Raw genomic sequence first — 15,467 nt, 5'->3', positions numbered from 1 at the left:
GCAGAACAAATCCAACCAGTAACTACCTCACTCTGGTTAATAACTAGTATTACTGATTCATCTTAATATACTTTAAATATCTGGAAGAAGAAACTTTAGCTAAACATGCATAGTTTATGAAAATGCAAGTTCTCAAAATAAGTAGGAATGCCAGCTGTCTTATAGAGACTTTCTTACATGACAAAGCAATGATTGTTTTAAATGGAACACCCTGAAATAGCTAAACATCTGCTCTTAAATCCTTGCTTAATAAGAGAAACTAAATCTGACGTGACAAGTGGAGAAGTCTGAGAAAATCTCACTTTATTCATTATAACAACAAATGCATTGTGGTTTTAGAGGCATACTCTATCCACAAACTAAACAAAAAGCAAGCACTTCCATATTACTGCCAATAAAACCAATGGCCATATTCTTAACAGAAGAATTGTTTGGGGGACTATGGAGATGAGGTGAAAGAATTTTCATTGGCATTAGCACATATTTAGCCCTTTCCAAAACCTAGATTTAAAACTGATCAGTAGTTACTATTTAATCTCCTTTAACTTGTTCACAAAAATTAAACTAGTTTGGTGACCATGTTTCATTCTTAGGTCTAGCAAAATATATTATTCAAAAATCTCAAAGTAAAAGCCACATTAAAAATAAAAGGGGGTGAGGAGAAAACAGAATTTGGTAAGAGGAGATGATGCAGCAGATTAATCAATTCTAATAAACTGAAAAGGGGTATTCAATAAACGGTACTGGCACATCCATCCAGGTGGTTGGAAGCAACTCCCGCCCCATGCTCCTTAAATCAATAAATTCCAGTCAATCTCCAGTGGCTCATGCCTGTAATCCTAGCTAATCAGGAGGCTGAGATCTGAAGTTCATGGTTCAAAGCCAGTAAGGGCAGATAAGTCCCGTGAGAGACTTATTTGCAATTACACTCAAAAAAACGGAAGTGGTGCTGTGGCTCTAGTGGTAGAGCGCCAGCCTTGAGCACAAAGAGGCTCAGGGACAGCACCCAGGCCCTGAGTTCATGCCCACAATCGACCAAAAAAAAAAAAAAAAAAAACTAAGCGTACCAAGTAACTTTAGAAACTGCTGGAGGTGTGTCTCAAGTGGTTATGTCCAAGCAAGTATTAGCAAATAAGAACAAACCCCAGTACCACAAAAAAGAAAAACCCACAAAAAGGTCAGTATATTTAAATAACCTTGGAGTGTTGATAACTTCTTAACCCAAAACAAAACCCATTAAACCTCTTGAAACCTAAACATTTAAATCGTGTGTATAAAAAAGGGACAAAAATGACCACGCGTATGCTGGGCCAAAGGCTGTTTTTATTAAGTTGAATAAGTGTTGGGCATGCAAATAACGTTAACTCCATTTTTTAAAAAGTTGAGGCAGCCGGGCGCTGGTGGCTCACGCCTGTAATCCTAGCTACTCAGGAGGCTGAGATCTGAGGATCACGGTTCAAAGCCAGCCCGGGCAGGAGAGACTGTGAGACTCCTATCTCCAATAAAACCACCAGAAAACCGGAAGTGGCGCTGTAGCTCAAGTGGTAGAGCGCTCACCTTGAGCTGAAGAGCTAAGGGACAGCGCCCAGGCCCAGAGTTCAAGCCCCACGACCGACAAAAAAAAAAAAAAAAAAAAAAAAAAGTTGAGGCAAAAGGATGATGAGGCAGTTTACCCACTAAGGACATCAGAGAAAACGATAACATCCCTGAATTTGTGCGTGTGCATGCTTGCGTATGTGTGCCCCACCCGTGTCTCGAACTCAGGGCCTGGTCGTGGTCTCTAGATTCCCCTCCCCCCCCCCCCCCCCCCCCGCGCTCAAGGCTAGCGGTCCACCACCAGTGCCAACTTCCGGCTTGACTCCAGAACTTTTCCTTCCAGAGCCGGCATCGAATCTTCCAACCTCAGTCTTCAGGTCTCGAGTCTTCCCTCAGTAGCTTGGACTACAGACTGGAGACACGAGCCCCCCGGCCTAACTTCCCTAAGTTCAATGCAAAAACAAACAAAAAACCCACAAGAGCAGGTGGCGTTTTCGTGACTGCGCCCCACCCCCCGCGGCGTCGAGGCCTAGGCCGCGGGGGGGGGGGGGGGGCGGCCAGGCTCTCACCCCGAGACGACCCTGGGCCTAACGGCTCACAGCCTCGGCCGATGGGAAAGGAAGCGCAGCCAGGACGGCGAGGGCCGTCAGCGGGTGCAATGGTGGGCCCCATCCTTGCAACTCGGGAGCCCAGCCGCGACGGGGATGAAGGGAAGGAAGCGCGGGCGCCGCTCGGCGAGCCGGCGAACGCGGCCGAACGCGGCCGAGCCCAGCCGAGCCCGGCACGCGGCGGCGGCGGCGGCCTTCTTGAACGTTCCTTTGCGTCAGAGGCCGACATTCGACGGCGCGGCGCCCCCGCGGCCGTCCTGAGGAGAAGCGTCCGGCCCCGCCGTCGGCCCAGGGCCCCCCCGTGTGTCCCCCCCCGTCCCCGCGGCCCGCACTCCCCATCTTCCCTCTCAGTCCTGGGCGCGAGGGCCCGGTCCCACTTACGGGGCTTCCGGGCGCCATCGAGGCCCACGGGCAGCAGGTGGATCTCGACGCCCGTCCCGCCGCGCTCCAGCACCACCAGGCGCCGCCGGGTGCAGCAGACCTGGCGCACGCTCTCCAACCTCCGGGACAGAGCGCTGCGGAGCTCCTCGGCGCCGGGGAACAACCAGACCTGCGCGGCCGGGGAGGTGGCGGCGCGGGGCGCGGCGGGCCGGAATGCCGGGGTCCGAGGCGAGGCGGCCGGCCGGCACCCGGGAGTCGAACGCGCCGAACCCCGCGACTTCCTCCGCCGAGGCTCCATGGCGGGTCTGCGTGGCTCTGAGGCCGCAAGGCGGTGAAAGGGTGGGGTGGGGGGGAGCCGGGGAGAGCGAGCCTCCGAAGGCCAGGCGTCCTCCACCGCAACGTCGCGCGGAGGAGTGGGAGAGGAGGCGGCGGAAGCAGCGGCGGCGGCGGCGTCTAGGATGCTCCGACGCCAGGCCACGCCCCCCGCGGCCGGCCACGCCCCGTCCAGTAGCCTGAATCTCCACCAGTGGGCTGGGGGCGGGGCCATGCGGTTTGAGCCAGAAGCGAAACTGATGGTTTGCCACTTCCGCTGGGCTGAGGTCGGCGCGGGGGTGCGGGAATCGAAAGGGAAACCAGGGTGCTTCTGGAAGTTCCCAAAGGAACCGGAGTGAACCGGCCGGAGGCAGATGGCCCCGGCGGGCGCGCCGGACTCAGTGGGTTGTCCCGGGGCTGGCCGATGACTTCGGACCCGTGCTGACGCGGGGTACCGCGGGGTGACACCCCCACCCCGCCCCAAGCGTGCGCGGCGCGGACGCTGCGGTCACCTGGCGTGGTCCTTCCTGGAACTTCGTCCGCGAGGCCTTTGGTCTTGTCTTGGTTTTCTCCCTTGGCCTAAAGCAGTGAGATCCCTCCAGTTGTGCTGTAGCAGAGGTCCTGGGGCTCGAGCTCGGGGGCCGGGCGCTGCCCCTGAGCTGCTCGCTCAAGGCCAGCGCTCTACCACGCGAGCCACAGCGCCACGGCAGGCTTTTTTTTTTTTTTCCTATCTTTTTTGGGTAGTTCATTGGAGATTTTCTTGCCCTTGCTGACTTTGAACCTCAATCTTCAGATTTCAGCCTCCTGAGCGGGGAGGGGGGAGGAGGACAGGCATGACCCACTGGCGCCGGCGGACCAAATCTGTAATCCCAGCACCCAGAGGCTGAGGCCATGGCCTCAGGCTCAAGCGCAGACTTGGCTGCGGGAGACTCACTTCCCTTCCCCCAATCCTGTTTCTTCGGTAGACCTTGAGTAAAAATCCACACCATTTGCATTAGAAAAAAGTCACCTCCTCGATGAAAAGCCTGAGGAACACCAAATGTCTGATAAACAGGGGTTTTCATTCCACCCGTTAAATGGTAACTTAATTGAGCATTTCCTGAGGACTGTCATTTCCACTGAGCACCTTCCACTGCTTAATTCTCAGTCCAGTGATTTCTGCCTTAATGTGGACTAGGCTCCAGTCTTTTATTTCCAAAAGTACTTACACCATAAGGCTCCTGTGAATGGCTGGGACAACAGTAGACACTTGTAGGCAGCTGACACTGGTTTTGTACGTTTAAGACAAGCCTGTCCCCCAAAAATAGCTAAAGCAAAAAGAGCTGGGGGTGTGGCTTAAGTGGCAAAGTGCACGCCTAAATTCAAATCCCTTGGGAAAAGTTGGGTGTTGGTAGCTCCTGCTTGTAATCCCTAGCTGCTCAGGCCTAAGAATCAAAGTTTGTAGCCAGCCCAAGACTCATCTCCACTTAGCCAGGAGTGGTAGGCATGGCTCAAGTGGTAAAAGGGCCACCTATAAAAAAAAACCAAGCTTGAGTTCACTAGTGGGGAAAAAAAAATCAGGTGACCTATTTTGCTGAGAAAAAAAACAAACAGGTATTCTAACATTCTGGGGAGGTTGAATTTTAACATCTGACTGAATTGGTTGAGTTTGATTATCATCGTAGTTACCAGGCTATGTAGTTCTTCGTTCCTCTACCATGACTAGAAAAGGTGAAGATTCAAGGAATTAAGACCTCCCCTCCCCTCCCACCACCTGCCCCCACCTTAAGGGGCTGGGAAAGTGGCTCAGTGGTAGAGTGCTTGCCTTGCATGCATGAGGCCCTGGGTTCAGTTCCTTAGCACCATATAAGCAGAAAAAGTCAGAAGTGATGCTGTGACTCAAGTGGTTGAGTGCTAGCCTTGGGCTGAAGAGCTGAGGGACAGCACCCAGGCCCAGAGTTCAGGACCCACAACCAAGAAAAGACCCTCCTTACAATGTGGGGTGGGCTTTAAGTGCACCATCAACATAGAAGGCAACGATTTTCACATACTTCAACCACCAAATTTCCATTGGTGATTGTTAGGGGTGATCACTAACATGAAGAGCCCAGAGTTGTTTATCTTTTACAAATGGGTAAATTAGCATCCACTAACATATGAAATTTACATTAGCATAACAGTTGTATCCTCCACTGCGACATTTCTCCACATTTACTTGTATTCCAATTAATACCCCCACTATTGCTTTCCTTCCCACTTCCCCTCCCTAAAACAATTTCAGTTTAGAACACAGAAGGATTTTTAAATCTTGGATTTCAAATTTTGAACCCCAAAGGAGTGAAGGATGAAGGGAATCCTATCTGCTATGGCTTAGGTATGAATTTCCCCCTACAAAACTCATGTGCTGGAAGGTGGTGGTACTAGGGTAGAGGTGTTAACTTCAGCAATGTTTTTAATGGTATGCTTAGCAGGTGGGCCTAGTTAAAAGTAGGGCATTAGAGATGTACTGGAAGAGTTTACTTGTCCCCAGAGCCTTCCCCTCTTGTTTGTTGCCTGCTACAGGGTGAGCTGCTTTGCTCCACCATACATTTTCCATCATGATGTGTCAGCTTCATCTCAGGCCCACAGCAATGATACCAGCCAACCATGGAATGCAACCTCTGAAACCATGAGACAAAAGAAATCATCTTCCTTTTGAATCGTTTCTCCCAAGTGTTTTATCACAGTGATTAAAAATGATTAACACTTCATTATTATAGAGAAATAACTTGCTTGGGACATGGTTATACACATAGAGGACATCTGGAATCCTGCCCTGTAAAGAAAAACATTGTCAAACTTTTGGCAAAACACATAAGTGTGGGGAGAAAGAAGACATATCAAATGGTTCAGGAATGTATTATAATACAGTGTGCTATTACTGGGTAAAGAATGGGAAGAACACTTACCTTTGTTCATATTTGCATATGAAATTCTGTAAGGATAAACATGCACACACACACACTCTTAGGAAAAGTTGCACTGGTCTATTCACAGACCTGGAGTTCTCTGTACTGTTTCAGAAATAGAAGGGTTTTCTTTTCCTATATGGCTTCATAGTAATGGTTTAATGTCTATTCAAAAATTCTTTGATGAACAGCCTTTGACAAATACTGTTTCAGACACACGTTAAGTATAACCCAAATATAATTGCTGCATCAGATATATTTGTAATTACAAACAACAGCTGCCAAATTGTTCTCTTATGTTCTTCTTTGCCTTTTTCACTCAAGACTAGTCTCAGATTTGTCTGCCCTCACTGGCTTCAAACTGGGATCCTCAGATATCAGCCTCCTGAGTAGCTCTGATTGTGAGTATGAGCCACTCAATACTTGGTTACTTTGTAATGGGCACTCTATGAGACTACTTTTTAACAGCTGGCCAAAAGTTTATTGAACTTTCATATTTTTGCCATTATTTACTATTTTTTATTATATTACTATTTATTATAAAGACATACAGAAGGGTTACAGATACCTGTCAGGTAATGAGTACATTTCTTTTTGGACAAGGTCACCCCTTCCCTTGCTTTCTCCCAGTCTTCAATGCCTTACTTTCAATTTGTATTTATCTTATTACATGTGAGATAAAGCATCTTTTAAAAATATGTAAAGGCTATTTGTCATGTGGTGTTTAGAGTCATGACCTTGGGTTTGCTTGGCTGACTGGCTGACAACTTTACCACGTAAGCGATATCCCCAGCCCTTTCTACCTAGGCTTCCTCAAACCATAATCCCCCAGATCTCAACCTCCTGAGTATCTAGGATTAAAGGTGTGAGACACCACATTTGGCTTACTTGCAGGTATTTTAACATTATATCACTATTTTGCAGAGATGAAAAGTATAACTTGGCCAGGAGTTGATGGCTCATGCGTGTAATCCTAGCAACTCAGGAGGCTGAGATCTGAGGATTGTGGTTCAAAGCCAACCCAGGCAGCAAAGTCCATGTGACTCTTATCCAATAAACCACCAGAAAACCAGAAGTGGCACTGTGGCTCAATTTGGTAGAGTGCTAGCCTTGAGCTGAAGAGCTAAGGGACAGTGCCCAGGCCCAGAGTTCAAGCCCCACAACTGACAAAAAAAAAATGTGTATCTCAAGAGAGTAAAAGGTCCAATTTCAAAGAACGGTTATCAGAAGTAGTAATCAAATCATTGCTACAGGTCCTCAAATACTTTGGCTGTTCTCAGTTGAGATTTGTTTTACTAAGTGACAAAGTCATGTGGAAACATTTCTCTGAAAAGCGAAATGTCTGTTTTCCCTCTGGATTAAGATCTGGGGTCACTTTTGTTTTGTGGGGTATTGCCACAACAGCAACAAATACTCATTACATGTTTGCTAAGTGGGTGGCACTGAACATGAAAGTAATATATGCAGCAAGGAAGTTGCCAAATCTGAAGTTCTCAGAATTTTGTCCAGAAAGAAAAACAATGTTGGTCTGCACTCATTTAAATTAGAAAAAATAGAAATCTAAAGTAGTATACTGAAAGGGTATTACATATGATTTCCGTGGAACGAATCATCTTTACAAGACAAAAACAATTACGTTTGATTAATTTACTCTTCTTATAATTTCTGGTAGAAACTCAAAAATTAAGTTGGAAAATTATTTGTAAATGGTTGCAAATCCTGTGTCTACAGCTGCACGAGTTAAATAAAAGCAATAGTTGATATCTGAAATATCTTTGATATCAATCACGAGAAACATGTCATCAAAGCACTCCACTAAGCAAAATGGCACACATCACTAACTATATAAGTGAAAGGAAGAAATGTCAGTGGGCCTTCCAACAAAGTATTTCTATTGATCCTGGAAATGTTTTTTGTTGTGTTTTACAAAACTAGTGTTTTCTATTTACAATACCCTTTGCTTGGAACTAATGAAGACACATGCTTGCAAAGAGTTCTCAGAGGTGAAAGTAATTGTGATAATTCTAATGTGCATTTCTAATAAAAATAAAACACACATATTAAAAGCATCACATATTTAATGTCAAAGAGTTTGAATTCAAGTACAAAAATTAAACACATGATTCAACATAAAAAACAGTAACACGTATTTAAACAATGTAGTGAATATCAAAAACCATGAAGCATAACTATAAAAACCTTAAATATATTAACAGTAAAATGACAATTTATATCTGTAACAAATAATTAACTAAAATATTATAGTTGCTTTCAAGGAGCACAATGGTAGGATGGTTTCTCTTTAGTACTGAATAAAATTTGCAATGAAATCTTTTTCCCTCATTATCTGTTTCCACATAATAGTTGGATGCTTCTGGTGATATATTTTTTCAATCTCCAATTCAGACAGCAATCTTTATAATCAAACCTGGTATAACTGTTGCCTTCAAATACTTCAATATCTGTCAAGTGCTACCTACCAAAGTTATGATGTAAAAACCTCACAAACTACTAGACTCTTCTGCCCACTTAGAAATCAGAAGAAAATCTGCTAAGTTTTAATAGAGCAGTAGTTTGCTACACCACCAACTTTTTATAAATGCACTTTTTATAAATGCTACCACTCTATTATTCTATTTCATATGTTGGCATAAATATATTACTTTTAAAGCCAAATGTGTATATCCAATTCCAAAATAAAACAGTATTTTAATTTGCATGTTTTACACAAAATAGATCTTCATACTAATGTTTACAGATTTTCTTCAGAAGAATGAGGCCTGATTGGAGATATATAGTCGTTGTCCAACATGGCTGCCATTAGCAAGTGATACTGTTGGTGACAAGGGATAGCTTGGATAAGAATAAGGCCGTGAAGTATAAGGAAGCACGCTGGGAGTCCCAGAAGAGAGGGTAGCACTAACAGGGGAAAGACTATTTACTGAGCAGCGACGGAAATTGTAGTCTGTAAATAAATACATGAACAATTATGCTGCACATCCTTATGGATACAAATGTAATTCAAAGACTCAACACATTAAAACTATGATCACACTTTAACATAATGTTCTAACATTTAAAACCCTGATAACTACACATTGGTGTAAAGATGATTTCCACATTCCCTGCCATCTTACTGAGTCAGTGTTGTCTCCCTCACTGACACTGCTTCAGAGATCTTACTGATACCTTTTTAAAACAGAAAAAGAGAACTTAGGATTTCTCTTGTTCCACAAAGAAGCTTCTTTTAAATTTGGCTCTGATACTAAGGGGGAGTTTATGAAAAAAAAAGATAAAAAATGGTAATTCATAGCTGCTGCTTTTTTTGGGAAATGTATTATAAATCATCAAACCAGCAGAAATATTTAGTCCTGGACTTCAGAAACCTTCACTATGAACAAACTGGTATTTCATTATGTAGATGCTAATGTAAACATTTATGTAACTCAACACATCAATTTAAACATTAGAGTCCTACTGGTACCACAAAACAGTAAAATGAATCTTTATAAACGTCAAGAAACCATTATCAACTTATAGTATAGAAAAATACCAAAAAATTTAAACCAGAAATTTAAAAAACAATTATATTTGAAATGTTAATATTCCACCATAAACATTCATCTTATGCACCAACAATTTCCTGCTTCATTAATTGTATATGTGTGTATAAGACCAAATTTATAAGTCCTGTACTTTCCAAAAACTCAACTATGTTCCTTAGTGTAGTGTAAGTCAAAAGTGTAACAACTACAAAGCAATTACTTTATAAGAGCTGTGGTAACTCTAAGGATGGACAAAAGGAATTAGGTCAGTTAATATACAGGTAAAAACTGTCCTGTAATCTTGACCTGCTACTATCAACAAGCATTAACTTAGGTTGTCATGGACTTAAATGATTAGCCAACAGGAATGGGATCAACTGCAGGAGAATAAGCTCAAGCAACATCAGAAAGGACCTATTTAAGAAAACGGAGAAAAATAATCAGTTAAATATACATTTAATTTCCAGCATTGCAAGTAAAATAATTAAAAACCTCTGTTTTTATGAATCATATCTAACTGTGTATGCGTGCGTGCGTGCGTGCGCACCGCGGTGGTCCCGGGGCTTGAACTCTAGGCTGGGCATAGTTCTGAGCTTCTTTTGATCAAGGATTAAGCCAAGCACTACTTCCAGCTTTTCCTGAGTAGTTTATTAGAGATTAGAGTCCCAGGGACTTTCCTGCCTAGCCTGGCTTTGAACTGTGATCCTCAGTTCTCAGCTTCTTGAGTAGCTAGGATTACAGGCATGAGCCACAAGCACCTAGCAAACATACCTTTTCTTGAATCAAATCTTTTTAATTTTTATGAATCATACCCACTATAAGAGCAATACAGCAGCCTGTCCTAGAAAACATATTTAAAATACCCAGTTCTGAATATTTTCTTCAAATCTTCTTAGAAGTCCCTTCACATGCCAGTGCCAGTGGTTCATGCCAGTAATCTTAGCTACTCAGAAAGCTGAAATCTGAGAATCAAAGCCATCCCAGGAAGTCCATGAAATTCTTATCTCTGATTACCCCACAAGGCCAGAAGTAGAGCTGTGGCTAAAGTGTAGAGAATAAAGGATTAGGGGTACTAGAGCCTAGTAAATAATATTTGAAAAAATATTGTTCTTTTATTACACAAATATAACCAATTCTTTACTGTGTACCTCGGATACACCTAACTCTTAAAATATTACAAATGTGGTGCTTGTCTACAACAGTGTTTAGAAGAAAAGACATCTGAGGGAGATGTAGTTTTTAAAGAGCAATCACTTTGCTTGACTTTACATCCATTTAAGAGCTAGTAGTCTATTCATGAACTACAGATACTGACACAGAAGAAACCTTCAGGAAAAGGATTTAGAAAGCTACAGGACAGCTGGCTACAGGCAAGGACAATGCTTAGCATATCTGCTCTCTAATGGTCCCTTGCTACAAATTTAAATTTCAATTATATAAACATTGATCAACTTTTATACTCTCACATTTTTAAAAAATACAAAATTTAAAAAGCTGGCTCTAAAGACTTTATTCATACAGGGCATATCAAGACACAAGAAGTTTCCCAATTACTACAAAAATTATATATAAAAACCCCAGATGTTTTCAAGATTTTATAAGCACTTCAAAGATAAAAGTACATTCCTTGAGCCAGTAAGAATTTAAACATATTCAGAGAAGCATCTGTGATTAAAAAATAAATATCAAATAAGTATGAAAAAACCAAGATGATGAAAGAAAGAAAACCTGAAAACACTCAACTACTGGGATAAACCTAAAAGTTAAACTTGATTTTTTCATAATTTATATATAGAAAATGGAAAGAAATTTTCATGCATGTTTAGGAAACAACTATTGAGTTAAGACTCCTAGTACATATTTACTTGCCCACCCATTTTTTAGTTCCCCATGAAGAAATAGCCCCTTAGTTCTTCAATCCAGTTTCTGCCTTAGACTGGGATCTGTATTTTCCTGCTTTCCTACCCACTTTTTAAAGAATGATACATGAAAGATAGGGGAGAACACGATGGAAAGTGTGGTGACTTGTGACACTGAAACCCCTTTGTACAACCACTTAAAATATTTTTATAAAAAGAATGATAGTCAAACTTCAGAATTTAATGTCTCCATTTCTTATTATTCTGTCTTAATGTTTAAAATTGAGGTAAAAGATGTATGTACCCTGCATTCACTTCAATAAATTCTAATAATTGTATACTTGTATAATCCACACCCAAAATAAGACCTAAAACATGCACATCAAATCCAGAATTTTGTCTCTTAATAGCTCCCCCCTCTCTTCTGTCTCTTTCTTTCCGTGTGTGTGCGTGCGTGCGTGTGTGTGTGTGTGTGTGTGTACATGCAAGGCCTGGGTCTTGAACTCAAGGCTTGAGTACTGAGCTGTCCCTGAGCTTTTCTTCATTGAGCCACAGCTCTACTTCTGGCATTATTATTAGGCGGTTAACTGGATATAAGAGTCTAATTGACTTTTCCAGCTCAGTCTGTCTTTGAATTTTGATCCTCAGATCTCAGCCTCCTGAACAGCTAGGATTACAAGTGTGACTCACTAACACCTGACTCTTTCTTTAGCAAGGACTTTAGTACAATAGGGCTAAAGAAGGGAGAAGCAGGAAAACATTTCCTGCTCTCTATGTAGGAAATGAGACTTAAAGGTCTCCAGCTTTCCGATTTCTGTCAACATACATTAATTTGTCCTGGATTTAACTTCAAGTGTTACTTTTCAAGTATTTTTCTTTTCTTCTTGGCAGTACTAGGAAAATGAGCTCAGGTCCTCAAGCTTGCTAGACAAGCACTCTACTACTTGGGCCAAACCACCAGACCCTTTCTGCTTTAGTTTTATTTGAGGTAGGGCCTCTCTTATGTTGGGGCTGACCTGGGCTGCTATCCTTCTATTCATGCTAACCTGCTGTTCAGGATGACAGGCATGCACAACTGCACCCAGCCACTGAGTGAGATATAGTTCTCAGGATTTTTTTTCTTTTTCTTTTGGTGTTGGTTCTAGGGCTTGAACTCAGGGTCTAGGTGGTATCCTTCAGCTTTTTTCTCAAGGCTCACTAGCACTCGACCACTTAAGCCAAATCTCCACGTTGGACTGTTTTGGTAATTAATTGGAGATAATCATTTTACTCACTTTCCTGGCTGGGCTGACTTCAAACCGTGATCCTTAGATCTCAGCTTCCTGAATAGAAAGGATTATAGTTCCCAAACACCAGTACCCTAAGCCTAGTCTCAGGAAATTTTAAGCCCAGGCTAACCTTGAGCTAGGATTACAGGCTTGAACTACCACATCCAGCTTCAGGTATTTCTCCTGTCTAGTTTCTCTTAATTAATATACTTCCTAATAGGCATTCATGGTATTCACTCCTGCAGTCTTCCTTTTATTATTGAATATCATTCCCTTGTATGAATGTATCATGTTAACTAGTCATCTGCTGATAAACATGTGAAACACATCTTTTTTGTTTTCATTTCGTTGGGGGTAAACACTTGGGAATGGGACACATGGTGGAATTTTCCAGTGTGACTATTATACTCACACTAGTAAAACACAAGAACTTCAGTTACTACATTATACACCCTCACCAAATTTGATTTTACCAGTTCTGAGTCATAGCTATTCTAAAGTATGAGAAATTCTATTTCCTGGTGATTACAATTTTGATTTCTCTTATGACTAATAATGTGCTTATTGCCTATCTGACCATCCTTTTTCACATCTACTCAAGTCTTCTGCACCCTTCGTTTTAGCAGTACAAAAATTTGAACTCTGAGACTGACACTTATAGGCAAGCCACATGAGCCATACCCCTAGCACTTTGTATTTTGGTTTGTTTTTCTGATAAAGGCTCAAAGTTTTTGCCCTAGGACCAGCCTTGGATGGCAATCCTCTTACCTCTGCCTGCCAAGTAGCAGGGATTACGTGAACATACTTGGTATTATTTTTTGAGATAAGGTCTTGCTAACTTTTTGTCGATGGCCTGGAACCCAAATCCTCCAGTCTCTGCCTCCTATGTAGCTGGGATTATAAGTGCATACCAACACAACTACCCACCTTTTGCTCATTTTTTATTAGCTTTGTCTACTTTGTAATGATGCTAATCAAACTCTCTTAATTTCATTTCACAAACCAGGAATAAGTAGAGATCTAAGAACTTCATTCATATGAACAACTGATAAAGATGGTTGATTTGATAACTGATCTGTATTTTCAAATGAATGAAGAACAAGTTATAAATTAAGCCTCCTAAGTCCTCAGAAAGCATTATTTCCATTTGACCAAGCTTTTTCCACACCAAACAGGATTTCTGGAGAGAAGTGTCTCAAAAGGTAGCAATGGACAGAAGTAGAGTTGATGGTGCCAATCTCAATTACTTCAGCATTCCCACACCTCTCATTTTAATGCATACGGAGCTCTGCATTTCCTTGTTTTATACACTAAACTTCTTTGTAATAGCTGATTTGAAAGTTATTTTGCCAAAAAAGAGCAACTACTTTAACAGATTAAATTTTGATCAAATGTTCTACAATTTGACCTATATATTTTGAATAAATATAGTTTAAAAGAACAAATCTAATCTCTACAAAGGATATTTAGACTTAAAACCTCTAGGTTACCATGTATCAGGAAATAATGGTTAATGCAACCTTGAATTCAGATGGTGTATTTGGAAATGATCCAGAAAGTAACACATCTGAACAGGCACTTCATACACCACGTAACTGTTCATGTGCTCCTTATAACTGTCTTTCTCCAACACAACCACCACTAACAGGCTTCTCAGTGAAAATACTAGCAATGGGTATACTGGTTTACTCAACATGTTTCTTCTTTGTTTCCAATTCTCTTACATGTCCAGACTAAACTCTACCAACCCTATAGCTGCTTTTATGTCTTAAATAAAGGGGAGAACACTTAACAGAGACTTTCAAAGTATCTTTTCATTAATTTTAGAATATCTTCTTGATTTCTGAGCACATGTTCTTCTAGGTACTAATTTTACATTAAAAAGTATATTTCTCACAAATGGTTTCTTTTCCTTGGTAGCTATCAAGTTCTGCCATATCCACTTTTTGGATGCATCCTTATTCCCCAAACTGTACAACACCATTCTATACAATCCTAGAACATTTCATCATCTTAAGCAGAAAACTGGTAGTCATTAGCAGTCATTCTCCATTCAGTCTTCCCTCAATATCAGCAAATATTAATCTGTTCATATAAACTTTCCTATTCTGCAATTTTCATTCAAATTTATGTGGAATCAACAATTTATGCAGCGGGTGGAACTGGCTTTTTAGAATACTGTTTGCAAGTTTCATTTATACTGTAGGATTTATCAGAACTTTGCTCCCTTTTCTGACTAAATGGTACTCTTATCATACGGATTAGCCATGTTTTGTTTACTCATGAGTCTATCTGGTAGTTATTAGTTTGCTTCTATCTTCTAGCTATTATGAATAATATTGTAAAGGATTTCTTGTACAAGAAAATCATGTATAAGTTTCTGTGTAAACATGTATTTTAAGTTCTCTTGACTAAATACATAGGCAATGTACTGATGAATCATGGAAACTCTCCATCTAACTTTTTGACAAACTGTCAATTTTTTCCAATTAAGGCCACATTGTTTTATATTTCCAGTAGCATATCTGAGGACAAAGCACATGATTTTTTTCACAGGCTTCTAACAATGCTTTTAAGCATTTCTTTAAATATCTATGATGTCTTTGTTGAAATTTTTAAGTATTATTTCATTTTATTACCTTAATTTCTAATACTCAGTCATTGAAATGAATAGTCTGAATAGGCTTCCTTTCATTAAAATACTAAATTTTGTCTGTGGAAAAAGGAAGTGTTTTACTGTATTGTCCACTCACCAAACCTAAAATGTAGGTGGGTTCAAATACGGAGATAAAAACCTTCTATATTAAAATCAAAGTAAAACTTCTTGTTCTTTATTTTCCATCTCACTACAGAAAATCAAGAGCTCACTTCAAAAAGAAAATAGTTCTTAGAACTACTGATTAAGTATCAGAAAATCAATAAAGTATTTTAAGCAAGTACTTTAATGTAACAGGGTCAAAGAAGGGAAAAATAAAAAATGAGAGAAATTTTTCTGTTCCCCACACAAGAAATAGGGATTAAAGACCCATGA

General features: G+C 41.1%; 2 protein-coding genes across 13 annotated transcripts in view; both read right to left on the bottom strand.

The window, feature by feature from the left end:
* Positions 1-2,997, bottom strand: part of Herc5 (HECT and RLD domain containing E3 ubiquitin protein ligase 5) — a 36,850-nt gene extending 33,853 nt beyond the window's left edge. Inside the window, exon 1 of the mRNA XM_070022257.1 lies at positions 2,526-2,997. Within this exon, the coding sequence (XP_069878358.1) occupies positions 2,526-2,823 (298 nt within the window). The 5' untranslated portion in view covers positions 2,824-2,997. The remainder of the gene's footprint in view (positions 1-2,525) is intronic.
* Positions 2,998-5,577: 2,580 nt separating this feature from the next.
* Rbm46 (RNA binding motif protein 46) overlaps positions 5,578-15,467 on the bottom strand; it is a 30,411-nt gene continuing 20,521 nt past the window's right edge. For 5 of the 12 annotated variants that reach the window (XM_070022011.1, XM_070022012.1, XM_070022014.1 and 2 more), the window contains exon 5: positions 7,838-8,729. In XM_070022011.1, the coding sequence (XP_069878112.1) occupies positions 8,530-8,729 (200 nt within the window). In that variant the 3' untranslated portion in view covers positions 7,838-8,529. Of the gene's footprint in view, positions 5,632-7,837; positions 9,724-15,467 lie in introns of those variants that run through there. The other 7 variants (XR_011371845.1, XM_070022019.1, XM_070022022.1 and 4 more) reach the window with 7 other exon arrangements.

Source organism: Dipodomys merriami, unplaced genomic scaffold (assembly GCF_024711535.1).
Source record: "Dipodomys merriami isolate MVZ:Mamm:240054 unplaced genomic scaffold, mDipMer1.0.p SCAF_15, whole genome shotgun sequence".
NCBI classification, from domain to species: Eukaryota; Metazoa; Chordata; class Mammalia; order Rodentia; family Heteromyidae; genus Dipodomys; species Dipodomys merriami.
This window is presented reverse-complemented; position numbering and strand designations above follow the sequence as displayed.